The following is a 27,861-nucleotide window of genomic DNA, read 5'->3' as shown; positions in this document are numbered from 1 at the left end:
GAGGTTGAGGTTGTTATGGAACTAGTTGCAGGGGTAGAAGGCAAGGTGGGGGTTGAGGTTGTGGCAAACGGTTGGAGTAGAATGGATTCTTTACATTGAAGAAAAGAAAAGATAAAACAACAATACATTAGAATTAGTGTAAGAAACAGTCATTTCTACCAAGGTCAAGCTACTTTTAATACTTTCCCAAAAAATAATTTTCTTACCAACAACTTGTTCAGCGTCCTCTGTCACTTAGCAGCCATGAAGTCCATCTCCGTAAATATATCTGCGTTCAACGGCCCTGCACTCCCCTCTCGACACAAGCCACCTTATTGTAGGCCTGGGAGAACAGACCAGCCATGTGATATTTATCTACCCTCTTTCCAGGATTCTGTTATCCAGTTATCAGATGCCCTGAATGAGTAGGCCTTCAGACTCCTAAAAAGGGTCCTAACAAGGGGCAACGTCCTGTGTGTGCAGTGAAGTGGCAGAGTGAAGCATCACTTCCTGGCCTCTTGCTGTAACAACAGTGTCAAGGTTCTTGTGGGAGTGGTGTCTATCAAGAATAAGGATCTGTGGCCTCTGGGATGCACCCAACACTGTGTGCAAAATGATACAGCCAGTCCATAAAGACTATCAATGTACCCTGAATCAGACAGCCTACCAATTCACCCTGCAGGTGCTCCATCCAACAGCTGTGGATTAATCCTTTTCTGGGGGAATATGAAAAAGTGTGGTGCATACTGCCCTGCAGCATTCATGGCACATACTGCAGTGACATTGAAGCCCCTCCCAGCACTGGTATTACTCCTGACCTGTTTGTCCCCCTTGGTGGCAACCACTGGCAACAACTTTTAAAGATTCTGAATGCCCGTCTCATCCATGTTCAACACCCTGGTGGGGCCAACATCATTTAAACTACATAGAACCTCCTGGTAGACCCACAAAAAGTGATCAGCTTTTGCTTATTGAAGTCCACAACTCGCTAAACTGGTATAATTCTTGATGTCACTATGTCATCTATGCCTGCCAACCCCCTTTCTTTATTAAATGTGTTTTGTATTCACATTCTTTCAGCCAGGTCAAACTTACCCCAGGGGGCGTCTCCCTCCATGTTAAAATAATAATAATTTCGGTGATTTGCAGTTGAAAATTTTTCTTGTTGAAACTGACATTTAAAAAATACTGTCAAAGACATTAAGACTAGGCTAAATGCAGGAAATATTCAATAATTCACTTTTGAACTACATTTAGTTGTTTCAACTGCAGCACAATCACAATAACTGAAAAACACATTTCAGATCAGAGTTACTGCTGACCAGGCACCAGGATTAACCAAACCTGGCTGTCGGTTAGCCTGGCCTGGAGCAGGCTAGCTGCACAGAGTAAGTCTCCATGGTAACATACTGCTTTCGTGAGTCACGGCTAAATTCAACCAGAATGCCAAATGTGATATAAAATTGCCTGATTACGTATTCAATTAACTGTGTTCCACTGTATTTTGTCAGACAAAACACTTCAGGTCATTGTCGAATTTTAGTAACTTGATCCACAACATTTTTTCACAATAACCTCTTTTTCAAAGACTTTTTGAAGTGTGGAGCGCTGGACCTGAAACGGTGCATTTGCCTGATCTCGAGGCGGGAAACTAGTGCTAGATTTCATCGAACAATGTGACCTTTTTCAGTTCATATTCATTCTGCCGCACATCTTCAACACACAGATATTGTAATTAAATCACTTATCAATCATTATATTTTCCTGTGTGCCTCAAATGCAGCACTGATCAGGGATGAGTTCAGGCACCACGCTGCTCTCGCGCTGCCACATATAAAGACAATCGGTGAGCTGGTAACTTCGCCTTTTCTCTTGGTCTACTCGGTGGAAACCGAGCCATGACAGAGGTGCATTCATTTCAGCGAACGAATCTGACGACAATTTCACTAGGAAAGTTTGTTCCATTTGACAAACTTCAAAATAGGGACGCGAAACGAATCGCTGCCCTAATGGTAAGTAAAGTTAACGTTGATTAATGTCCATATTGCATTTGAATGTTATTATAAGTTAAATAAGCTAACTTATGTCTAACTTGTCTAAAGCAGAATCTCTTAACGCAAACGTTAGTTAGCAAATAGGCAAACATAAAAACAAACAGCTAAACAAAAAAATCTAGTTTTTCAATAATTTTAAGTTACCAAATATTGTTGCTTGTTAACTTGGCTAACGTTAAGTTAGCAAACTTAACATGACTTTATACTACCTTTAACGTTACCGTTAATGTTAGCTAGTCTTCTTTAAACAACATTTACATTAAGTTGGGTGATAAACAGCTAACTTAGGAACGTTAGTGCATTTGGAAGTGTAAAGTACACAATTCAGGTGGTTAGTAAGTCGGTAACTTTAAGTTGCCGAATAATGTCACGTCGGACTGCTGAACTCGAGTAGTCTCGTGCCTTGTTATGGACGACTGTCTATGTAACGTTACTGTTAGGAAGTTAGAAATGCAATATTTTTTTTAAGGGTGTTCCGTCCTAGTTCTAGCACAATCTAGCAGAACAGAACATACCGTTTTGGCAGTTTGAGAATAAAAACTCTTACTTTTGCCTTTCATTTTCTTGAACCATGTATAATATAACATTGTGCTTTTATTTAGAAATAATCATGGCCACAAAACAAGTGGTTATTGAAGCCCAGATGCACGAGTCCTGCGGGGCAGCAAGGAATGGAGACCCCCCAATTCAAGTCAAGATTTTACAGGTCCCAGCCAAATGTGGACCCATAACTGCCGTTCAACCCCCACCCACTGCTGCAGGTGTCTCAAAGAGCGACTCTGTGTCTGTTCCACCTAAAGTCATCGCTGGCCAGGGCCACCAAGCTACCTCCTCTACAGTTCAGGGGCTTCAAACATCCTCTCCTTCTGTCATGGTGTTAGCAAAGATGCCCGCCCCAGGAGGAGTGAGCGCTAACGGCCAACCACAGTTAACAAAACCAGCTTTGAGTCAGCTGGCCTCCATGAACCAGGCCACGACCCCAGGGAGGACCGTGGTGATAACAGTGCCAAGGGCAGCAGCTCCACAGCCAGTCACAGTGGCCCCTCGGCTTCCACAGACTGCTTCCCCACAGGTCCCAGCCAATATCCAGATTCCACCAGGTGAACTACCGCTGTTTGTGGTCTAGATTCTAGTCCTGATGGGTGATGTTATTATTTGTATTTATATAACTCATGTTTACAGATTTGGCCACTGTTACACAGTGAATTAATTTTTTTTTGTATTCAGTACACTGTATCGTTCTATGCTACAAGCTGTGTCTGTTTTGTTTCTACAATGTACACAAACTACCATTGTAGACCCAGCACTCCCTCTTTTCAGGACAAATCAATTTATTACAGAACTAAATGGTTTTGGACTCGCTATTTCTGGCAGGTATGATGTTGATCCGCAGTGATAGAGGTCAGCTGATTCTGGTATCCCAGCAGGCTTTGGCACAAGCTCAGCAGGGACCAAGAGGCGTCACTGGTCAAGTGCCCAGAATACTGGCCCCACAGGTGTGTGTGTGTGTGTGTGTGCGCGCTGCTTTTTATTTTTATACTGAATTGGGCAAATGTAGTGACATCTTATTGGTACTCCTGTGGTCTTAACAAGCTGTCATGTCTGGAATTCAGGTATCTGCAGCAGCTGGAAATAAAGGTAATGAGAAGGTGACAGTGATCAGGATGACAGCCCCACCCAGTTTTCAGCCAGCACCTGTCCAGAAAACTGCTGTGGTAAAGGTACAAGAGCTGGTTTACACTTTACAGTCACTGCCAGCAGCTCATAGACATAGACTTTAAACTATAGAATGGAAAACTATTCTACTATAAACTGACTCATGTGAGTGGGACTTAAGTACACATCCTAGCAGGTGGTATATCTACTGTGCTTTGACTTTGGCTCCTGCTGCGTCATTCAGCAGTGGTTGTTTTTGTCAGTTTTATCTGCTGGTGTTTTGGGGTGATTATGTTGTGTTGTCCAGGTGATCGGTGTAGCTCCAAAATCAGCTGTAGTCCAAACCCACAGTGCTGCGTCTGAGCGGGGGAGCCAGCCTCGCATTCAGGCAGTCGTCACAGAAACCAAAAAAGAGCCGCCAACCACATTTACTCCGGTGAGTCTAAACAATCCCAGCTTCAACTTGCATCCTCACTTAATTTTCAGCCTGAAACTGCAGGACAATATGGAGGCAACTGACAGGCCATCCCATCAGTCTTTCCGTGGGCAACATTGATATTTTTGTGCTGTCATTACAGGAAAAAACGCACACGAACCACTATCATGATGGCAAGTCCTCTTCTGTGTTGGTACTGGTACTGCTTCCAGTACTACAGAGAGAATCTGTTTTATGAGATACAGAGTGCTAAATGAACTCAAATAAAATGACAAACTCCCATCACAGTTCAGCGATGTTACAAGGAGGAGCTGACATTATTGTCTTCACTTTGACACTATTTGTTGTCCAGATAATAAACGACTCCAACCCGCTGGGTAGACCCAGCATGCCTAGCTGTTGTGGATGTCTTGCTGTTGTGTTCAAAATGGTGAAGTCCCAAGTTTGTAGATTTCTTGGGTGGAGGTGCACTTAATATACATGTCTTCTGTGTACATATTAACACTTTATGTGCACACATTTCTTTCTGATCTACTTTTGATCCTGCTTTTTTCCTCAACTGATGCATCAGGGGTTTATTAAGTGACTTGAATTACAAAGTAAACGTGTGCCTGACCTTAAGATTGGTTGGTTGGTTGAGATTGGATGACCTGACATTTGACCAACAGGAGACTCTGGAAAGTGTGAAGAAGTGCAAGAACTTCCTGGTGACTCTTATCAAGCTGGCCTCCAGTGACTCCAGGTCTACCAACATGGCCGACAACGTCAGAGGACTGGTCAGGAGTCTGCTGGTAAGTGTCCTGTCGACACCATTACAAGAGCTGTTTTCAGTTAGTAGAATAGCAGAAAAGTGTTTCTACTGTCAAACACAAGGTGCCAATTTAAGTCTTAAAAGAACTACAATGTCTTAAATCTGTTAGTTACTACTTTTTGTTATTAACCTGCATTCAAGTTATTTCTCTGCTTGTCGCTCTTATATTAGAGGACAACTAATACTACATGTATCAGATCTACTTTTGTCAACAGAATTTGTTAACTTGGTAAAAAAAAGCTTGCTTTTAAGTAGACCTAAAAGAAGTTAACGTTATTTTGTCAAACCCTGTTCTTATACTGTTCTTTTGTAGTTGCATATTGTTCATTTTAACTTACCATCTTATTCTATTTGTGTGTTGTTTTTTTTTGTTTGTTTTTTAATATTTTTTTCAAAAGGGTTGCATACATACATTAGAAAATGTATCACACCTCAAAATATCACAGGGAACTACACCTCAGACATAACAAGAACAGGGAGAAACAAGGGAGATAGATCCAGGGGAGATATAGTGTTATATACATTATATGCATTAGTATTTTCACTAAGGGGGCTGGTAGACTAAAGACGTGGGACTGTTTTCATGTTCTTTCCAAAGTCGCCGGTTCAAGTCAGGCCCGTGCAGTACATTCTCAGAAGCAGCCGCATACACTCACTTTTATCTCCTTTTCAACTTTGTTTGTTGATTCCATCTTATCAGCGACAAGTTACTACATTCAGATTGCGCTCGCTACAGTTATGCTACAATCAGATATTGGGCTACGAGACCGTGGATACGGCCCTTTTGAAATGCGTTTTAATTTTTTGCCAGATTATGTAAAAAATCCCCCCAATTCCATGTTACTTTTTCCACCCAGCAATATGACTGTTTACACCATGTGCAATAAAAATATTAAAACATAATTGTTTGTGTGATATTAATTTAAGCAGACTGTGTTTGTCTATTATTGTGACTAAGATGAAGATCAGATCAGATAAACTGGTCATTTTAGCATGCATCATTTTCACTCGCGTTGAACTTTCACGCCTACGACATGTTTAACACATGTGTATTGGCTGTGAATATAGCCGGTTACTTACCGGTCTTTGCCGCTGTGCGCATGACGAAAAACAACGTCCAGCACGGCACTTGTGTAACGTTTTGTATAGCCGCTGCTCGGCGCCGGTCACCAGTCATGGCTGATTAAGCTGAAAACCGTCCCATTCCAGTTCCCTAGCCGGTCGATCAGTGCATCCATACTTTTATGTGCACACACTCATGGCTGGATTGGGAAACCCTGGGTTGACTTACTAAGTTGATAACCAGGGTTGTGTGACATATCCTGATTGCTATGTTTATTGAAGCCAGATAAATATATAAATGCTCTGTATTTGTATAGCGCTTTTCTTTGCGACCACTCAAAGCGCTGTTACACTACATCTCATTCACCATTTACACACTGGAACAGCCACCATCTTGCACAAGGACACTTAAACATGCAGCCTGGAGGAGCAGGGGATTGAACTGCCGATCTTCCGATTAACAGGCAACCCGCCCTATCTCCTGAGCCCCAGCCGGCCAGATAACAAAAAGATATCCTGGGCATGTTAAACTTTCTGGGTGGTACAGGCCACAGAGGGGGAAATTAGCTGAAAAAATAACAAAATAAATAGTTTTGATTGATTAATTTATTGAAAAATGTGGTTGGGATGTATACATATGAGAATAATGTATGTATTTACAATATGTTCCAGGTAACCAAACATTTACTTCCTCAAGTATTTGTTTGCTTTTTCCCTGCAGGAAGGGAAGCTAGAAGCAGAGGAGTTTACTGAACAGCTCTATCATGAGTTGAAGTCGACTCCACAGCCCTGCTTGGTGCCTTTCCTCAAGGTGACTAGATTCAACAAAATATGGAAAGTCTGAAAATGTCTAAAATTCTGACCTGGTCTGAGCAGATTATAAATGCACGCAATTGGCTAAGATAAGCGGATTCAACATTCAGATCAGTTCTTTACAGAACTTTTGCTGTGTTTTTTCCATCTCAGCCTGCCAGTGTTGCAGTACTGCTCTCTCTAAGAACAGCCAGGCTCTTGACTGCAAGCATTTCACTGCAAATGAAACTGAATATTAGAATGAAAATATTTGGTCGCGTCAGTGATTGACTCTGTTGGCAAAATGCACAGATTCACTAAGCTCAGATTTTAAGGAATGTTAAACTTTCATTCATATTATATCATTAATTTAAGATGATCAACCTATTGGTGTTGAATCTGGACCTTCAGCATTTGGACTAAGTAGGTTGTAAAAAGAAGGTGGGCCAAATTTAGAAGGCTACAGCTATTATTTCAGTGAGTCTCTGATAGGGCGTCAGGGCGAAAAACATGGAGATCGGGACATCCCTACTTTTAACAATGCTTGCCATGTGTTGTATTCTTTCACCAAAGCTATTCTGAGACTAGTTGGTAATGTTTGGACTCTGCTTAGCTATGACTCTGCTTACCATTTTCCCTTACAGACTGGTTTTAGCTCTTATCATTGTTTTGATAAACAAAATGGAATAAATTTGAACTCAAAGTAGCTTATACAAATGTCTCAAGGGAATTTGGCTGATGACATGACGTCTTTCCTTTCGTCTTCTCCTCATTGTTACCAGAAAAGTCTTCCTGCGGTTCGTCGCCTTACTGCAGACCCCCAATCATTTATCCAACAGGCTTCAACTTCCACCCACAACTCCATCACTCTGTCTTCCACCATGAAGCAGTCCAGCACTGACACAGGTCAAAAATGCAATACAAACCAGCAGGTAATGAAATCTAACTAATGCGCATTCAGTGTTTCCAATGGACTGACGGGGGGGTGCTGTTGATATTGAGTGGCAGCTATGTACAGTGTGCTAACTTGGACAACCCAGCTTTATTCTAAGTAGTTAGGCGCCATACATGCTTGCTAATAATTTATTTGAAGATGGGTCTCTGACATTGACAGCGTTGTGTTAAGAACATACACATACACTTATCAATTTACTTGAATGCAATAGTTTGGACAAAGTTGTAGAGCGGTGTTTATGATACAAACCAGTCAACTCCGAATTGATTCACAAATCTTCTCGCGGAAAGTCAGAAGTCAGTAAAAAAGATTTCCTGCAGCCCATGATCGTGTTTTCATTGCATCGGACCCCTTTCCAGCTCCATACCTTTCATACAGCACAGAAAGTTGGCATATTGGTGCAATACTCCTAGAAAATAAAGCCGTGTTTAAGGGCCTAATGTGTTTTTTGAGAGAGGGGGAGAGAGGGAGCGAGTGAGGGGAGGGGCTGAGCGAATTTGCGCTGTGCGCGGCTCTACAATGAAATACGATTTTACCTATTTTAAATGGTAAAGAAATCGAAAATTAATATGTGGCGGTCAGCGTTGATAGTGTGGCACAAATAAATCAAGAAACGGGAAACACTGGCACTGATACAGGCTTTTATATGGACTGAATCGATTAAGAAATGAAACAGCGTTGCTCTGTAAGAGGGAGGAGACAGAGAGACTCAGGGTTTGTTTGAAACAAAGAAAGAAACAAAAATTAAATAAAATTACACTAGTGGGGTCTAAGCCCCCCCGTTGCAAGCCGTACCTAGCAGTCTGCAGAGGTGGTCCAAGTCTGTCCCACAGCGGTGCCACACGTCGCAGGTGGAGAGCAGGGCGCCATTTTAGGAATTGACTTAAGTGAAAACTCTAGAGTTTACCCTGAACAAAGAATTTAATTAAATTGATAAATGGAATCTATTATCTAGGATCATGGAGTCTATTTTTGAAAGCATTCTTAATTAATTTGTCCATACTTGCCTACAGCTTTTCCACAGTACTGTTCATGCCACATTTGGGACTGATGCTTGATGATGCTGATGCAGTATGATTGCCCTTAAAATGCAGGTTATCCAGCTGCCTCGTGGATTGACTCTGAGACCTGGTTTGACAACATTAGCCCACTCCAGAAATGACATATCTAAAAGCAGCAGACCCTCCCCCAAACACACAGTGATCCAGTCAGGAAAACACTTAGCAGGTGAGTTTGGAGTTCAATTCGGATTCTTGTGGTCACGATTTGATCCAGAATCAATTTTTGATTCAAAACCAATTCTTGATTGAATTTATATAGAAAAGGGGGCACCATTTTTTTCCCTGTTAAACTCACTTTGTAGATCCTATTTACACCTGGTTGAGTGGTTGGAAGACTAGAAAGACGCTATACAAGTACAGTCCATTAACCATATTTATACAGATGTAAATGTACACACAAGAACACATTGTAATTAGATCTGCCAGACTACATCAAGTCAATGACAGTGCAGACAGAATTGCTTATGCTTATTAATACCAGGTGTAGATGTTGTTATCCAGATAACGTTGCCTACTTGGCTAAATGAAATGCTACTCTTTGTTTGTTTTCTCTTTTTATAGGAACATTTTCAATGAAACATTCTTTCAAGCAGGATCCGCCTCGTTCTACTACATTTACATTCAAGAACAGTTCAGGATCTTACAAGTAATGCATAGAGTTGATTTCTTTACACTCAAATTTAAGTGTGAGGGGTTTCAAGTTGAACAAGTGTGTGTGTGTGTGTTTCCCAGAGAAGATGATGACATTAATGATGTAGCCTCCATGGCTGGAGTCAACCTGAAAGAGGAGAATGCACGGATCTTGACCACCATGGTTGGCTCTGTGGTTCAGTCATGTCAGGATCAGCCCTTCCTCTCACCTAACCCTGTGCTCAGCCGAATCCTTCATACAGGTACAAGCACCGGACCTCGTCCAACGTACTAGACTCAACATTTAACATTTACCACAGATTCTGGTCTGTATAACCTCGTCCGACTCTCACAGCAAGCTCGGGGGAGGAGAGCTAGTTTACCTGTCACCATGAGTAATTGGTGGGTCCATGTGTCCATCTGCATTTTGTGTGAAGCTAACCGATAGTTTCAGAGCCTGATGGATTTGGTTCAGACAATGTAGAGGAATACCAAAATAATAGGGATTCATTTGAAGATGGGTAAGTGTATTTATCACAGTAATAGTGCACTTCATGCCATAAGAAGATGGATCCAGGGAGATGGCCCCCTCATCTGTGTGAACTGGATGGACACTAGAGAAGGGACTGTGTGTGTGAGAGAGAGTGATAGCAGTGATGGTCGAGCGAGCAAGAGGGTGAATGAAAAAAGTGATGAGAGAGAACAAAGTAGTGAATCAAAGAAATAAAACATTATTTTATGATTGTTTCACGGCGGTTACATTCAAAACCACAATTAACCACGGCCAAACCCCCATACAACCCTGCAGGAAGGAGCCACATTGCTGGATTTTGTGTGAATGCAGCCAAAGACCTCGTTCAGGGATCCCGCAATAGATAGATCTGCCAACATGCCGCATTCTCTCATTCATACTAAGCAAAAGTTTGCGGCATAATCCTGCAACCTTGTGAGCTTTCACATAGCGATCTGGCTTCCTGGAACCAGCGCCGTGACAGATAATAAAAATTGCATATAAAACTACACTGGGATGCCGGCTGTGGCTTTTCACACATCGTTCCATCACTGTTACTACCAGAGCTCCCTGCTCAGAGGTAGAGCAAATCGGACCTCCCACCCCCTCAGTAAATATATTTGATCCATTTTTTATTTTTTTTTACTTGATTTCCTAGAAAATGCACCAGACAAGCTTAGCTGTAATGTGCCTTTGTGTTCGACTGTTGTTGTGATGCTATGTTTTGTATTTCCTGTGTTAGGACAGGCGCTGGGAGTCACTGATGTCGGTCCAGAGGTGGTGGCTCTGGTTTCTCATGCTACACAGGAGTGTCTCCGTGGGCTGTTGGAGAAGCTTACTGTGATGGCAGAACACCGCAAGGCAGGCCTGAAGGTACAGCAGTCTGACCCTGACCCAAAGCAGCGGCAGTGGTTTACTTCCATATTGCCCTATGAAGAAGTGATTTATCTATTCTCACTTAGAAAAATGATGTCAGAACAGTCATTCATGTCTGGCAGAGTTTTTCCTCCATGAGGGGTGAAAATAACAAATATTACTTTATTAAAAAAGGAGGTGATGAAAATGTATGTGAATTGAAAAATAAAATGCTTATATTCAAGTGATTTGATTAATTTAAAGTGTATTTGATTAAAACAGTAGTGATGGAATGAAAACAAAACAATTACTTTTATTTATCAATCATCATTTACAACCCAAAATTGGCATTCATCATTTAAAGAAGGTAGCCTCAGGGGTTAAAGTAACAAAAAGTAAATAATAAAATGAAGGTGATGAAAATGCATGAGAATTGAAATACAGAGTGCTTAAATTTAAGCTGAATTTAAATATAAAGTAATAAGTTGTCAACTGATGTGATAAACGTGATTTACCATTCATCGTTCACAACACCCTACTGTCGTTCATCGTCATTTTTGGCTCTCAACTTGTCGGCAAGCTTCGATCCCAAGCTGATGCTAACTGAACGGGAGGGTATGCTGACCAGGTTTTAGAGAGTCACACACAGAAGTAAAAACGTATTAGAGAAGTTAATTTAGGGGTGACAATACTTGGGAGCTAAAGGCTCAAAAGAAGTCGCGTGTGAAGTTGGAAAGTGATGATCAACCTTGTTATTTAGCTGACTTTATACAGTGTTTACATTAAACTTGCCACATCGACAGTCTAACGTTAGATTTGTTCCTCTAACGAGTGACTGTTCAGGGAGAGAAAAGACATGCCAGTACCATTACAGTAAGGGGATGGAAGTGTTGAGGGGGGTGCAGAGTTCTTCCTGTCCACCAAGCATCGCCTGTAGCTACAATGAAATACTACAATTTCACTCACCGATACAACTGGAGCAGTGGCTTCTTGGGCAGTCTGTTGTACAATTAACAGCAAAGCACGACATAATATTCCTCTGGTCAGCTGGGCTGCTCCAGCTCCAGCAGCGTCCTCGGAGGCCGACAAGTTGAGAGCCAAAAACTTGATCAATATGTCAGGGGGCATGGTTTGTGATTGACAGTTTAATCGGCAAGTAACAAATTACATGCGGTAAACGATGAATGACATTTGGGTGTTGTGAATGATGACTGGTAAATCAAGTTTATCACATCAGTTGACAATTTATTACTTTATATTTCAATCCACCTTAAATTTAACCACTCTATATTTCAATTCACATGCATTTTCATCACCTCCATTTTATTATTTACTTTCCTTGAGGCTACATTCTTTAAATAATGAATGCCAATTTTGGGTTGTGAATCATGATTTATAAATAAAACTGATGCAAAATGGTTATATTTTCATTTTATCACTACTGTTTTAATCAACTTTAAATTAATCAAATCACTTGAATATTGACTATTTTTCATTTCACATCCATTTTACCCCTTAATTTTTCCATTCACATGCATTTTTATCAACTACACTTTTGTCATTTAATATTTATTACTTTCGCCCGTCATTTCTGCCACCATGACGAAAGAAACCCTACTCAGTTCTTTGTTATTTCAATAAACCTTCCACTATTTTTACAGGATCCTTTGTTATCCACTGTAACATTTTCCACATTATTTTTGCACTAGTTAGCAAAATATTAATTTTAAGAACAAACTCTTCTTAAAGTAACAATCAACAGATCTCTGAAAATAACATTTTCCTGTTGTAGCAAGTCTATCTTGCTATAACAAGAAACGTCCATATGGTGTTAAAGAGAAAAGGATCCAGCATTTCCTTAGTAGACAATGTAGCCCAGAGCAATAACATAACATGATGCAGACAAGCGGGTGTGGGTTGCCATTTTGTTTGTACACCTATGCATAATCAGACTGTGTGTGTAATTAATATCAGAGATCGTCAATGACCGGGCTACGACTCTGTACTAGTCAGTGCAGTGTTGGTATACCTGGCGGCGATGGGCTGATATTTGTGTCAGTAGAATCAGAATTTAAATTGCTCAACTTGAATCATCATATTAAAAAACTGAATTTTAATATTATTATAAATTATACATTTGAATTTGTATTGTTTAACTTGAATAATTGCATTGAAAAACTGAATAGAATAATTTGAAATTGAATTTATTAGTTTGAAACTGAATTCCAATAAACTTGAAACTGAATTCAGTTGCTCTTCCTGAAGGACCTTGAACTGTCTGTGACCTTGAAACTGAATCTTGTGGCTTGAAATTGAAATGAGATAAGTGAATTCGAATTGAGAGAAGTGAAAGTACATACAGAGCTGAATTTTTAGTGAGGCTTAAATATATTTTCAGTTACAACTCAAATTATACAATTCAGATTCACGTTTTCAATGCCATTATTCAAGTTAAACAATACAAATTGAAACTATTCTATTTAGATTCAGTTTTTTAATGTGATCATTCAAGTTGTGCGGCAGATGCTAAAGAAATCACATTCTGCTTTTTGTCTTTTTCACTTTTGTGTTCTAAATCTTTTTGTGCATGTAATAGGTTTGCAAAGGGAACGAGCCCAAAATCCACCCCAAAGGCAGTTACCATCTCCCACAGAAAACATTGCTCCTGATAGCTCGTCCAGCTGTTAGTCAGGCACAACCTCAAAAACACACTGAGCTGCAGTACACACAGTGACAAATACGCAGGGTTTTTCCTCCATAGAAAAGTTTTTGCCCCCCACCAAAGAGGTTTTAGCGAGCGCCAAAGGAAAATCCTCAGCGCCAAAATGATCAAAATTGGGTGGGGGGGAACAACCTTTCAAATCCTCTCTGAATGTGTTTTAATAGCCATTTATCAAACAACTGCCATTTAGCAAGCACAACATAAACTTAAATACAACGTCTTGACTTCAGTAGTCACCTGTCTTCTCATCCACAGCTGCTGTACTTTACACATGCAGCTGGCACTGACTTCCTGTTATTTCACACAATATAAAAGCCGTTTGTGCTTCAAGTGCATCGGTATTCACTGCTACTGTCACATTTACATTTTACTCTTTAGCGTGGTTCGCTCCTTTTCCCTCTCCACATCAGGTTTTCTAGGCACTACGTGACGATCACCTGTTCCCGTTCTCTCCTGCCTGCTAATCTCCGCAGGGAGATCAGGAGCCTTTCATGCAGCCGTGTGTATAGTGGCGCGTCAAAGTCACTTTTCGTTAACCAACCAATCACAGCCTGGAGGAGGCGGGACATTAAAAAAAGGTTGAGGCACTACAGCAAACTTTAGAAATGTTTAACTCTGTAAGCAGAGTTTTTTTCATAGTTAATTTGCATAAACAAATCAATGACAGAGCACCATTTTTCTTGCACAATAATTTTGTGATTAATAAACTATCTGTAGGCAGATTATCCAAATAAAGTGTAACCTGTAAATATATTATTATACTAACATTATACTTTCTATTTAATGTTATATAATATATGTTTTTTTTATCAAATGGTCAGAAATAATGCATAGATTTCGGTCATTAGGTCATTAAGTCATTGCCTTTACTCACCCATCATTCGTACTGTCGCACAAAGTCACCCCCCAAAAGGCCCATTCTGCGCCAGGAAAAACCCTGAAATACGTCCACCGTATTGTTACTGTGCTGTAGAGACGGTGCACAATATAACTTTGTAACAAATCAATAACTTACCATTTGGAAATATCTAACTCTGCACTGTGAAGCTGTTTTGGGAACATGTACAGCTGACACAAGGCTGTGTCCGTCTAAGGCGGCTTTGTTTTTGATCATGCTGTCACACTTGAGGGTGAAAAGAAGTGCTTCAGCAAATGTTTTTTGAAAACATAGTAGTGAAACACAAGTGTAATGATAAATAGTAGTAGTGAATGGACATCTACTCTCACACCACCTCCTGACAGCGCGAACAACACACACAAGGCCAGATACAGTAACTGTCTTTAGAGATAAAGGTGGCTTAAATGTGTATTCAGTTCAGTGCCTCTCTCATATCAGCACCTGTGCAGTGTCCCAACCTCTGTCTATACCTGCCTACCCCTCCTTACACATACTACTTACTTATGAGGTTGTTACTTATGAGGCTGGATGCCTTTGTTTCAATGTACGTAGCAAACTGAATAATCCAAAATAATAAGCATCCTTCACTCCTCCACCCGAACAAAAGACCTAATGCTACTTGGGTTCTTGATTCTTGATATATGTAGTTTTGAATTAGTACAAAAAGAGATTTAACTAATAACCCCTTTAATCACGCGTAGGAGAAACACTACTTACACACGACAAATAAATACTCGTCTGGGGCACCACCATATTAATAATGGGGAAATTAAAACACACTTAGATAAAATTTTATTCATATTTTGATCAGTCTCTTATGGAATTAAATTCTTTCAATAGATTGACCTACTTCAAACAAAACACACAGGCACATTCTTACTGATTAAATGAGGGCATTTTTTATTGCTAAATACCTAATAATAAATGAGGGGGATTACTAAGGAAAATAAACAAACGGGATAAATACCAGATATTGTTTTGAAATAATCCTGATATTATTGGCAATAGTATGTGATCTGATAGTGAAAACTAGGGGTGTGACGAGACACTTAACCGACAAGACAAGATTCGAGATTGGGTTCACGAGACTGAGAAACACAAAATTCAGGTGGCAGGTGATGATTCAAAATCTGTAACTGAACTATAATAGAATTTAAGTCAATGCAGCTCATTCTGTGCTGCTATCAGACCTGTTTCTCCTGTAGATCAACTTTCATATCATCCCCTGCTGAGTCATGATTTAGTCTTCCCTCTTCTTTGTGTCTTTGTTTGGGGAAGTAACCTCTTTAAATGTGACTGTGGCTCCTTTTCACCATAATAATAAATTATTTAATTTTAATGTAGTTATAAACTCCTGGACTTTAATAGTTCCTGTGTTTTTCAGCAGATTTTCTGCTCATGGTCAACACATTTATGTGCAGTCGAAATTGAGTACCAGCTGTATACAGCGTGCTCGCCTCGAAACCCAGGTGTCTTGTAACATTAACTTAGCCCTCCTGGGCAGCTGTGTTCATGAGGGATAGAGAGAAGGACGGGTGAGCAAAACAGAGAGAGAAGGATGAGCGAGAGGATGTGCTGCACGAATGCGCTATGGCGCTCTGCAATCAAATACGGTGGTGGTCAGCGTTGATATTGTGGTGAGCCGCCACAAATAAAAAAAAATGAAATAAAACGTATGGGAAACACTGCAACTATATAAAATAAAAGCTAGTACTATAACCAAAACTGTACACTAACAATGTAATGTCTATTTAGAATAATAAAGCAACAGTCCTCTTTCATACTACTTCTGTAGTTTTATTTTTCAAAGTGCTTAGGATAGTTTTAGGATCTAACTTGGTGGAGAAAGTTCTGTTGGCTACATCACGAGCCAGATGTTCCTTGATTTACTTTAAACCATTACTCAGATTGCCAGCACATCGGCTTAAAATTGTGTAGTGTGAACTAGGCTTTAGTGTATGTTAAAACATGATAACATATAAAATAAAACAATATATAGAGTTATTTATACACGTATACACCCAGAACATTCCAGAGTGCATTTTTTGAATGTGCATCTGGGAGAATGTAAACAGTAGCAACAAGATATTAATTCACAAGAAACTAATGTCCATCTTTGACTGTGTTTGAGCACCATTCATCATCGATATAAAACACAGTCCACCTCCTCTCATCTTGCTGGAGTCTTACGCTGACCGCTCGGTCCACTGACCGCCCGCCCAGCAGGGGCGGTTTGTTCATTAAGGCGATCGGGCGACACACCACCAAGCCGAGAAAGGCAGGGGATTTTTCTCACACTTTCTACAACACTGTGACACTTTTTGACAGACCGTCTGCCTCTGAATATTTTTGTCCAATCACTGTAAAGTCGTGTTCCATGGAGTCCCATGGAGTTTCAGTCTGGTTGAAAATGGCCCAGATTGCTCTCATAGACTTTCATGTAAAGCCAGTTTTTTTTTCGAGCTGCGGGCGCTGCAATGCAATCTGTTTGGCTTGTGTGTTTACGTCATGCGCCCAGCAGCTGAGCTACGCTTCTGCCACTGTGACGTGATAACAACTCAGCAGTCCGCCTACTATCAGCTGTTTCAACAAAACGTACGTTCAGGCTGAAAATTCAACCAATATAATAATAATTATATAATCTTTTTACGTTATCCTTTAGATGCCTTCTTGTTTATGTGTAGATACAGAGGAAGAGTGGGAGAAACACATAGCTTGTTGTTACTGTGTGACTATAGAGCATGGGAGAACAGTGTATACTGTACTAGTTTTATTAATTGCACATCATCAGCCCCAGTGCCACTGCGCGTTATTCTGGATTTGTTGTACCTAAATAAAACTGTTTGTCACAGCTAAATCAGATGATTGTGAGAGTATTTTTTTTCATTAATGCTAATGTAGTTTCGTTTACATCCAAAGGTCTTTGAGGATGAACTGAAAAACAGCAACCCATCTGAAGTTGATCACTGTGGACTGTTCAGTCATTGTAGACATTGATAATGAACCTCGGGATGTAGCTGTCCATGAGTGCTGTACAGTATGTAGCCTAAGGAACAATCCTTGTCTTATAGCTGACTTAGACCATTGAACTTGTCACCTTTTAGATATCTTCGCAGCAATCCCCCCATTGGAGATTTAGCAGGAGCTGCCTCTGCCGCCCACTGCTGGTCGACCGGTGGTCTCTGTAATGATGTCTCTGATTTCCGTTTCCTTGGCCAACATAAGTCCCACTTTGTCTGGACCTTTAGGAGCAGCCTGAAGTCCAAGCTGGGCCAACATGGCTCCTTTCCCGACTCTCTCCTCTGAGCGTTCACCGCACCCATCGTGCTGCCTGGTCCGGTAGTTTGGGCCGGGTGGATCGTAGTCCACTGATCTTAATCCAAAAACCATGTCATCCTTTTCAAATGAATGGGCAATACGTGTTTCGGTAATAAAGCCAGGAAAAACAGATGGAAAAAAAAAATAAAATCACAATAAGCATGAAACCACTAAGCCAATCATAATGAAGCATGACAACCGCTCCACCCCTCATTCTTACTGATGTGTGTATGTGTGTGTTGCAACAGGAGGACCCGTGGCATGCCAAAGTGAGTGATGTACGCTCCCAGCTTCGCTTCCTGGAGGAGGTGGAGAGTTTGAAGAAGAAAAGGAAAGACAAAGAGGAGAGAGAGAGACTTCTGCGTTTGGCCAGAGTAAGCTAGGCTAGAAGGTAGCCCTACTCTTGTTTGACATAAACCACCATTTTTTCTATTAGAAACTAGACATTAGATATACAACCAAGGTTTGGTTATGGTTGTTTTTATGATATGAAGTTTAGATTTAAAAGTTTCTTTAGACATTTGTAGAAATTTAAGTGCCCTTTTAGGTCATAATTAAAGAGGTGGTATTCTGCTTTTTGGCTTTTCCCCTCTCCTTTATTGAGTTATATCTCTTTTTTTGTGCATGTAACAGGTTTGCAAAGTGAAAAAGCCCAAAGTCCAGCCCAAAGGGAGTTCCCATCTCCCACAGAAAGCTCTGCTCTGAACTGCTTGAAAACACCTCGTTTGTAGTCCAGCCCTTCACTTCCTTTACTTGTGACGGGCTACTTGTGTGTAGACATTTAATTTCTGCCATGTGTAGGATTAAATGCTGCTGACTAAGTCAACTGGTTAAATGATGTGTTTTTGTTATATGTGAAACAGTGAACATCATAGGACGCAAGACAAATTTCAGAAAAAAATATGGAAACAAAGTGAAATGAAATGTATCATCTGTCTGTGTTCAGAGTCGCTCACATACGGAGGATCCACTGCATCAGCAGCTCAAGCAAAGAGCCAAAGAGGTGTGTATGTGTTTCAATCTTGTGTTATACACAAGCTAAAACAGGCTAAAAGATGTGTAGAGAGAACTGGTTTTAGTTAAGTGTGTGTGTGTGTGTGTGTGACAATTAGTGATAAAAATCCAGTATTGGCATGGAGCAGTGATGTCCAGCATTTTCCACAATCTTGTAATACAAGATAGTAAAGGGAGTGCTACTGCACATTAATGTAAATTGAATCACACAAACTCTTGACAATAGACACATTTGTGTTACCTGATGGTATGTGTTGCCCTATTATTGAAGTAATTTAATAGAATTAACTACAGCAATTATTGTTTCTATTATTATCATTATTAAAATAGAGCATTAAGTTATATACATGGTTGGGTGCATTAACCAAGGACAGAAGTTGTTCAAAATCTACATGGGGACATTTTTGGCACTTCAGTCAGAAGAATCAGAGATAAAGATTATGGATTGAGGCTGGATTGGTCTGTGGATAACCGGTTTATTTCACACTAAGGTAGTGAAAGGCTCCTGATATTTTTCAGTTCTGTGTACCAGTGTAAACTACAAAGAAGTGTTGTTTGGGAACTTTGTTAAATGCCTGTGTTTCTAAATTTGCTAATTGTTCATTTAGTAATGCATTAGTGTGTGTAATGTTATTTGCTGGCAGAATAGGGAGAAGTGTGAGGAAGATGATAGGTGTGTGTCTATTTAACGGCTTGTTTTCCTTTTCATCATGCTCCCAGAGGTTTCTTTAAAACAAAAAAAAAAATCAGTTCATTTATATTGGCCTGTTGCTGCCACCCCCACACACACTCTCAGCCACTGCACCATACCCTCACTCACTGCACTTCGCCAAGTCTGGACCTACACACACAAACACACTCTCACATACACACAAGCTTGAGGGTTAGGGTTACTGTTTATGTCAATAAACTATGACAATGTTTATGTCTCTGTTTCTTTGATTTGTGATTTTAGCCACATGCTCTGGTCTGGACAGTACTTTGGTCAATGTGGGTTGCTTTTAAAAGTGACGTGACTTGACTAATTGTCTGTTTCTCAGGTCTCAGTGGAAGGTAGTAGTGCATAAAATGCGAGTTTGGTGACAGAGAACCACCTTTAACAAACTTTGTGTGGCTATTGATTTAAAATTCAATTAACTGTAACTCCCTCTTGCTGGGTAGTTCATCATGTCAAGTAGTTGAGAGTCAGAGACAGGGAAACATCTCATGAGTTCACTTTTCCATTCAAGCTTTTACGCCGAAACTTTGAAATGCAGGTGGAGAGGGAAACGTGCCGGAAAAACAGACTTTTATTCATCCTCTGTTCTGTGCTTTATGGAGACATAGAAGTGTGGATCGATACTGGACTCTGTGCTGCAGCTGGCAGGCTTCCAACTCGTGATTGTGACACTGATCTCTCCAGCAAAACGAAAGGTGGAGGTGTCTGTTTTTACGTCAACAGTGGCTGGTGTAACAATGCGACGGTGATTAAACAGCACTGTTCTCCTGTTCTGGGATCTTAATAAACTGTTGATCATTCAAAGGTGCTCTCACCTTTGCATGTTACACCACCATCATTGTCCATCCTCACCTCCTCCATGACTATCTGGTACGCTTCTGCCACTGCCAGGGACAAAGGCAGACTGCAGCGTATCATTCGCTCTGCATAGAAGGTGATTGGCTGCAGTCCACCACCCCTCCAACACCTCACGCCACAAGTTGTTTTATTTATTGTTTATTTTTTTGTCCGCCGCTGGTATTATCAACAAGCCCTCCGCAATGTGTGAACAGCTGTGCACATGTATTTTTACTAATCCTTTGTCTCGATTCTTTTTTCAGTTACAACAAATTGAACAAGCTCAGCTGCAGCAAAGAGAGGCCAACCTCACTGCTCTAGCTGCCATTGGGCCTCGCAAGAAGAGACCTCTGGAGCAGACTGAAAGCCAGGTTGGTCTGTGTGGTGTTTCCATTCTGTCATAGAATTCAGCACTTCCAGCAGATATTTTACATTAAAGGCCTACCAGGAGATGCTACAATTCTCTCATGTGAACAACTGGAAGGCTTTTAATGTGTCCTCTAAAAGGAGGACAAAAGCAAATTATAGGGAGCTTGAATTTGTTGAGGTTGCTCTCATTGCTTCAAACATTTAAATAGTGCCACTATAACATCCTGACGTCAACCTGTTCCTGATGTTTCTTGCATTGTGACAACCACTGTGACTCATGTTGCTTGCTAATGTAAACGTTGAGTCCTGTAGCAGAGCTACAGAAGAAAGATAAAACAATATCTTGCCAGCTGGGTGCCTCCAAAGTTAAGGATAAAGACAGAAAAGGTACCACAGTAAAAACTACTTGGCACCAAGCAAAGAAACAAAATATAAAACACCACACACATGCATTATGTTCTTATGTGAAGACTGAAACTGACAATGGTTGTGTAGCACCAATGATTGGTTGATAGAAATACCTGCTATAAAGACCACCCCCTCCTCAGCTAACACAGACAGCTTTGTGTGAGACTGTTGGTTTAGCTCATAGTCTTTAATTCTGTGTGTTTAAGTTGTGGCCCTGCAGGCTGTAGGTTTAAAGATGAGGACGCTCTGTTAAGTGCACACACTTCCCACTGCCTTTGAACTGCAGCAGAGTACCCAGCGGAGCCAGCTGTCTGCTGCCTCACTCAGTCTCCCATTCCTCTCACAGCCACAGGGCTTCCTTTACCTCCTCACTAGTGTGTGCTGTGCCCACTGAGGTAAAGCCTGTGCCTCCAGGTGTGATGGTAAGAGTGTTTGGAGTGGAAGCTCTTTTGAATGTCATCTGTGTTTTTACAGCTGATCTTTTTCACTCTTAAGCATTTGTTATTGTACATACTCAGACAGGAGCTCAGGCAGGGAACTACTGGGCTACTGTCAAACACGAGCACTTTTGTCAGGCATAAACTCTAAAATAAGCGTATGCTTATTATAACCATCTCAGACCATGGCCCGGTCAGCTTTAATCTAGTACATGAAACAAATCCAACCGGCTCAAGTAGGTGGTGGTTTAACACCTCACTTGTAACTGACAAAGATTTCAATAATTTCCTCGCCAGAAGGAATCTTTTATTGAACTGAACAACTCCCCAGAAATCTCACCATCATGCTCAGAGGGGTATTAGCTTAGTTTAGAGAATTATAAATGTCTGTTACGCAAACTGGGCCATCTTGGTCAATACTTTTAATAATTTAGTGATGTTGAAAGGAGAGACGTCTCCAACCGTTCCTGCGGGTGCTTTGCTCGTTAGCTCTGTACTGTCACTTTCATATGGACTTGCTTGTACCCTTTGACTAGTAATCGTCACTTGTGACTGGCAATCACAGCATAGTCGGGCCGGAGTTGTCGAAACTCTGGCAGGGTAAAAAAATGCGATTCAAATGCAGTGGGCTGTGTGGGCACTGCAGCAGTGTGTGTATCAGCTCACTGTTGGGGGGATGAGAAACACATTTTCAGGATCGATACTGTGGAAAATTAATATTAAAACCATCTGAAATATTCAGAATTGATATGTATAAAAAAAATCAATATTTTTGACAACACTACTCCACACTAGGCATTGGCTGATAAGTTTTGTTGTTTGTTTGTTTTTTTTTATGGTATACCTGCACTGACCACAATATTTTATTTTAAAGGGGCATTATGTAGTTTTCAGCGGCCACTAGCGGTGCATTTTTAAGATTGCAACCAGGCGTGTGCTCGCTTGAACTCACTCGCTTGAGCGAGCATAATCCCGAAACACAACCGCTTATAAACGCAGGAACACCAGCATGCAGGCTGTGACTTTTCACACAGATGTCTGTGTTCAGGCTCTGTTACTTCAACGTTCCCGTCTCAGAGGCAGATCAACACCGGCTCCGTAATGTTACTTCATTCAGCGCAGCCAGCCGCAACTATCTTTACAATCTGTGTATCTTTCACCGGAGGCTCAGCAATGTCAGCACAGAAATATATTGGATGAAACGGGTAGTGAGCTGGACTGAATATTATAATGAGATTGTGTCACACTTTGACAGTTAGACCGCAGTAAGTAACTTTACTGTAGTGTTAGTGCATGGCTCTTCCTCACTTTGTTCTTGCTCGACATCATCTGAACCTGTTTGGTCTGATGAGCTTCAGCACATAAACCTTTATTGTTGTTTCGGATCCTTACGTGGAGCCTGTGTTTTGCTGTGAGCTGGTTGTTTTATGGTGTTAGTGGACTGCATGTCGTTGGCTGCCGTGTTGTCGCTGTAGTCAGAAAGAGGCTTGGGAGCGCGCACAGGGCTGAATCCGACCCGGAGACCTCTCATTAAAAACAGAATAGTGGCTGATGCAAGCAACGGAGAAAACAGGCATGTGCTTCATTTCTAAGTGACTTTTGAGCCCATTGACAATAAGGCAATGAAAATATTTTGAAATGTTGAACTCGTTATTCTGTCTGAACGGTTTTTATTATTAAGTTATTACTTTGCATAAAAAAAGACTAACCTCCATGAGTACTTTTCTTGCACACTAATGAATTATAATAATTTAAGCTATATAGTAGCCTATACTATGATCTGAACTTATAACTCTAATCACAGTGGTGTAATATTAGATCAGAAAGTTTTATTGGTGAAACAGAAATTATTTGTAGGCAGAGTATCCAAATACACTGTGTTCCAAATTATTATGCAAGTAATATTTTACACTGATTTTCCTAAATAGTCAATGCAAATGACAGTCAGTATGATTTTCAAGTCATCAACCATTAGGGAATAACTTGAAGTTCATTGAACAAACCACCCAATGGTTGTTTTATTTTTTTCAACATAAAAAAACTCTTAATCCATTGTTCCAAGTTATTATGCACAACAGTTGCAAAACATTTTATAGGTTGTAAAGAACTGAATTGTTGAACTTGTAGCATTAGGAGGTCATATTTACTTAAATCAATCGCTATTTCAAACAAACACTTAACAGGGCGAGTTACATGTTAACATGGGACCCCTTCTTTGATATCACCTTCAGAATTCTTGGATCCATTGAACTTGTGAGTTTATGGAGAGTTTCTGCTTGAATTTCTTTGCAGGATGTCAGAATAGCCTCCCAGAGCTGCTGTTTTGATGCAAACTGCCCCCTACTCTCATAGATCTTTTGCTTGAGGATGCTCCAAAGGTTCTTAATAGGATTGAGGTCAGGGGAGGATGGGGGCCACACCATGAGTTTCTCTCCTTTTATGCCCACAGCAGCCAATGACACAGAGGTATTCTTTGCAGCATGAGATGGTGCATTTTAGGGCTGACCCCGAATAGTCGAAGATTCGATGCTTCGATGGGCGGAGCCTGATTCGACTGTCAATCTCACAATTGAAGTGTCGTAGCAGAAACGAGGATCATGCCATTTTGGCTATATGGGGGTGCTCAACGTCTGATTTTACATAGAACTACCAGTTTTCTCCCAATAAGTTAATATACAGCCTATTACAATATACATTTCAATGTTTAACATGTAAATAAACATGTAAAAAGAATAGAACTTTCAATAAATGTTTTTGAAGTGTGTGAATAAATCCAGAATTTGTAACCCTAACCCTGGGGAGTTGTCCGCACCTCGCGAGACCTTAGGATAATTTGTCACCATTGATGAACCACATAGAGAATATTATATCGTTTTTAAATAGCCAGCTACTTGAAATAGAACCGCGGGGAGCCGCGACGTGCATGTAGCTGTCGGCAGCAGTAATGCACATAAAATTCTGCCCAAGGCCGCTGAATGACAGGCGAGAGAGAGAGAGAGATCAGTTTAGCTGGAAATTTACAGCGTAAGTTGAATGAATAGACTGCAGCTCTGCAGCTTCTCAAGAAAAGAGGAGCTTACCGTCTGTAAACACGCACCGCTTTGTAATGGCAGTTTAGCAGCTGCTCTCTTCTTCATTGATTTCAGTGACTCAATGATCCCAGAGACACAATACCATCTATAAGTTTGATTTGAAAACTAAATATTTAATGACCCTTAGTTCCAATTTGCATAATAATTTGGAATGTGGTGTAAAGTGTAACCTGTAAATATATTATACTAACATTATACTTTTTATTTAATGTTATAATATTTATTAATACACTAATTTATACTTGTTAGCCTACTCCTCCAGGTTGCTGATATTTTGTTTATCAAATGGTCAGAAATAACAAGAAAATGCATAATTTCATAGGTAATTCATTACCATTATTGTATGCGTACCGATCATGCTTACTATTGTGTGAAGTCACCCTCTAAAGGCCCATTCTGAGCCAGGACATAGACAAGTCAAATAAAAATTACTATCACACACAGTGGTGTACAACAAAGAATATATAAAACAAGTCAATGTACAATTAAAGGAAAAACAAATTACACATCACGCAGTAGTTTATAATCAATTTTAAAGAAACAAAGTTGATATACAAATAATTAATAAAATTTGCATCACACATTCAAAGCTTTTTTGTAGAAAATGTGTCTTACGAAGTAAGGTAAAACCAGGAATAGACTCTGCAAGCCCGATCTCCTCTAGCAGATTATTCTAGAGTGTAGGGGCCCTGTCTCCTTTGGTTTTTAACCTAGACCTCAGAATAGCTAGCACTGCCCTACCAGAGGATCTCAGTCTGCCTCCAGGCTCATAGGGGGATATACACCGATCAGCCTTAACATTCTGACCACTGTAAGTGGATAAGATATTAGGCAACAAGTGAACCTCTGTGTTATGATGTGGGGACAGAGTGGACCCAAACGCAACACTCAAGATGAACAGGTTTTATTGAAGGGGAAAAGGGGTTGAGGGAGTGGAGGTGAGGGAGAGGCGGACACCGGGGAAACACGTGCACGGGGAACCGAGGAGACTGAGACAAGGGAGCTGGGGGCACTGGGGGCCGAGGAAGTAAGGAGGCACAGGGAGGAGCCGGGAGGATGCCGTGGAAGAGGTCCGAGGGGAGAGGGCAGGGTGGCGAGCCCAGCTGACGGAATGGAGGACGGAGGTGAGTGAACCTGGAGGGGAGGCGGACAGGGTTAGACACTGGGGAAACAAAGTACAGGGAAACAGAAACAACGCAGAATACTCAAGAGCTTGAGTGGTGAAGTGGCACCGGGTAAGGAGCAACGACAATCAAGCAGGGGTTGACTGGAGAACCGGGGTAGAGCACATGCAGGGGAGGAGACACAGAGAGGCAGGCAGAGTACAGGAAAACATCAGGGGAAAACAGAATCACAAGCAAAAAGAGAAATAAACAGGACACTCACTGTCAGCAGGGCTGCCACCACAACGTTCTGCCACATAGTTGATGTGTTAGAAGCAGGAAAAATGGGCAAGTGTAACCCGAAGTAGTCCAAGGAAGGAAAAACTGAACCTGTGACAAGGTCATGGACAGCCAAGACTCACTGATGCATTTGGTTCAGTGAGTTTTGGTGGCCTGTGTGGTCCGATCCAGCAGATGAGCTACTGCATTGTATTATATTACCAAGGGGGAGTATATAGATGGAAATAGAATGGAACCCTGACGGATGCCATAGTGCATGTTTGTGGGGGATGAAACTGAGCATCTTCAGTCAGCAAAAGGTCATTACAGACACAGAAGAGCAGTCTCAGCTCTATGAAGTGATCAAAATGCAGAATGGAATTTTTCAAATAAGATAATGTCCTGCAGATGTGCAGGAAAACCAGTCCTTTTTTCTAGGACTTGATGACAATGACAATTTAGAAACGGGGATCAACATTTTTCAGGAAAGGTATAGCAGAGCAGTTTTAAACCAATCAGGGACGGCACTGGACATCAGGGAGCCATTTACAGTAGCTGGAGCCAGAGCTTTCAATCAGCCTTCTCTGGTGTCCGGTGTGCGTCCTCCTCGATCTTTCTTCGGTTGTCCACTGACTTCCGCACGGTGGTCTTTGACCTTTTCACAGTGCGTGCTGTGTGTTTTGGTCTGGTGTTCATTCATCCAGGTCCTTGATATTTTACTGATGCAGTGCTCCCCACAGCTGTTACATGTGATGATGACGATGTCGAACACCACTCCAGTCTTCTTTTCGGGGGGGTCCTGACTTTATGGTATACCAGCAGAGATCTTAAAGTGTTGAAAGCACACAACTACTGTAAGCAAACTCCACTGATGATCATCAGATATGGTTGAAAATCCTTGAAAAACATAGTAAGTGAACCTTGAGTATTCTGTCAAACTCCTGTTCTCAAGGTCGAGAATGAACTTTCACACTCAAAACGTCTGATGTAACGGCAGTTCTTAATTTTGATAATTTTATGTTTCCAGTTTATCCCCGTTTGTGTTCCCGTCTTACAATAAGACAAATTGGATCAGTATTTGTGTCAGACACTCACCATAAGACCAGCAGGTTAATGTCAGCAGGGTGTTTTTTGTGATAATAAACAGCTAATTGTACTGTAGATCATTGCTTACTTATTACATAACAATGAATCTGAAAATAGTCATATTTATACTGAATATATAGTTTACTTGCTGTGTGTGTGTGTCTCAGGTGACTCTGCTGCCCAGACAGGGTGTTCAGAGAGTGACTCGGATCATCCTGAGGGATCTGCTGATGTGTATGGAGCAGGACCACTTCCTACGCCACTCTCTCACTCTGTACAAAGCGATGATCTGACCACCATAAATTACTCCTCCTACAGTTAATGACTGATATTAATCTGTAGATTGTGTTTACGGGATCCCAAGTTTTGGAATCTTTTGTTTATCTTTATTTTATTTTTTTTTACCTCAAAGATTTTTGCGCTTTGGTTCAATTCTATGAAATCTCTGTTTATTATCTATTTATTTTAGCATGTTGTTTGAAAGATGGTGCTGGATCAGTGATCAGCTGTCTCTGAAAGCACTCATGAATCATTTTGGTTTTGATGTTGATTGTGTTCCTTTTGAAAAGAGAATTTCAGTTGCAGAAATAATCAACCTGTGAGTTGGATTATAATAAGAATAGAGGATAAGTGCTTCTATGAAACACTGCTGTTTACCGAAAAGTACTATGAACAGTGTTGAAAAAGTGTCAGAGGCCTCAACTTGATGTTGAGTTTTTCATTATTCTGCTTGTTTATTGTTTGACCATTAAAATAAGTAGAATTTTTCACACCCTTA

The 27,861-nt window shown here is 40.8% G+C and overlaps 2 protein-coding genes across 3 annotated transcripts in view; both read left to right on the top strand.

Moving 5' to 3' along the window:
- The window catches only part of LOC119901268 (G2/M phase-specific E3 ubiquitin-protein ligase-like), a 175,634-nt gene that overhangs the window by 70,397 nt on the left and 77,376 nt on the right, over window positions 1-27,861 (top strand). The gene's annotated exons all lie outside the window — the stretch shown is intronic.
- taf4b (TAF4B RNA polymerase II, TATA box binding protein (TBP)-associated factor) lies at window positions 1,740-27,861 on the top strand. 2 transcript variants are annotated; one of them, XM_038716859.1, is made up of 16 exons: window positions 1,740-1,991; window positions 2,636-3,133; window positions 3,408-3,529; window positions 3,647-3,754; window positions 3,997-4,125; window positions 4,794-4,916; window positions 6,720-6,809; window positions 7,573-7,722; window positions 8,840-8,972; window positions 9,368-9,452; window positions 9,539-9,699; window positions 10,690-10,820; window positions 17,989-18,114; window positions 18,687-18,743; window positions 20,573-20,680; window positions 27,251-27,861. In XM_038716859.1, the coding sequence occupies exons 2-16, from the start codon at window positions 2,644-2,646 to the stop codon at window positions 27,374-27,376; spliced, it is 2,139 nt and encodes a 712-aa protein (XP_038572787.1). In that variant the 5' UTR covers window positions 1,740-1,991; window positions 2,636-2,643; the 3' UTR covers window positions 27,377-27,861. The 2 variants fall into 2 exon arrangements, with proteins under 2 accessions (XP_038572787.1, XP_038572788.1); XM_038716860.1 differs by lacking the exons at window positions 20,573-20,680; window positions 27,251-27,861 and having other exon boundaries at window positions 17,989-18,131; window positions 18,687-18,730.

This window comes from Micropterus salmoides, unplaced genomic scaffold (assembly GCF_014851395.1).
Source record: "Micropterus salmoides isolate LMB-PRFRI ecotype aquatic unplaced genomic scaffold, ASM1485139v1 Ms_hic_scaffold_13, whole genome shotgun sequence".
In the NCBI taxonomy this organism is placed as follows: domain Eukaryota; kingdom Metazoa; phylum Chordata; class Actinopteri; order Centrarchiformes; family Centrarchidae; genus Micropterus; species Micropterus salmoides.
This window is presented reverse-complemented; position numbering and strand designations above follow the sequence as displayed.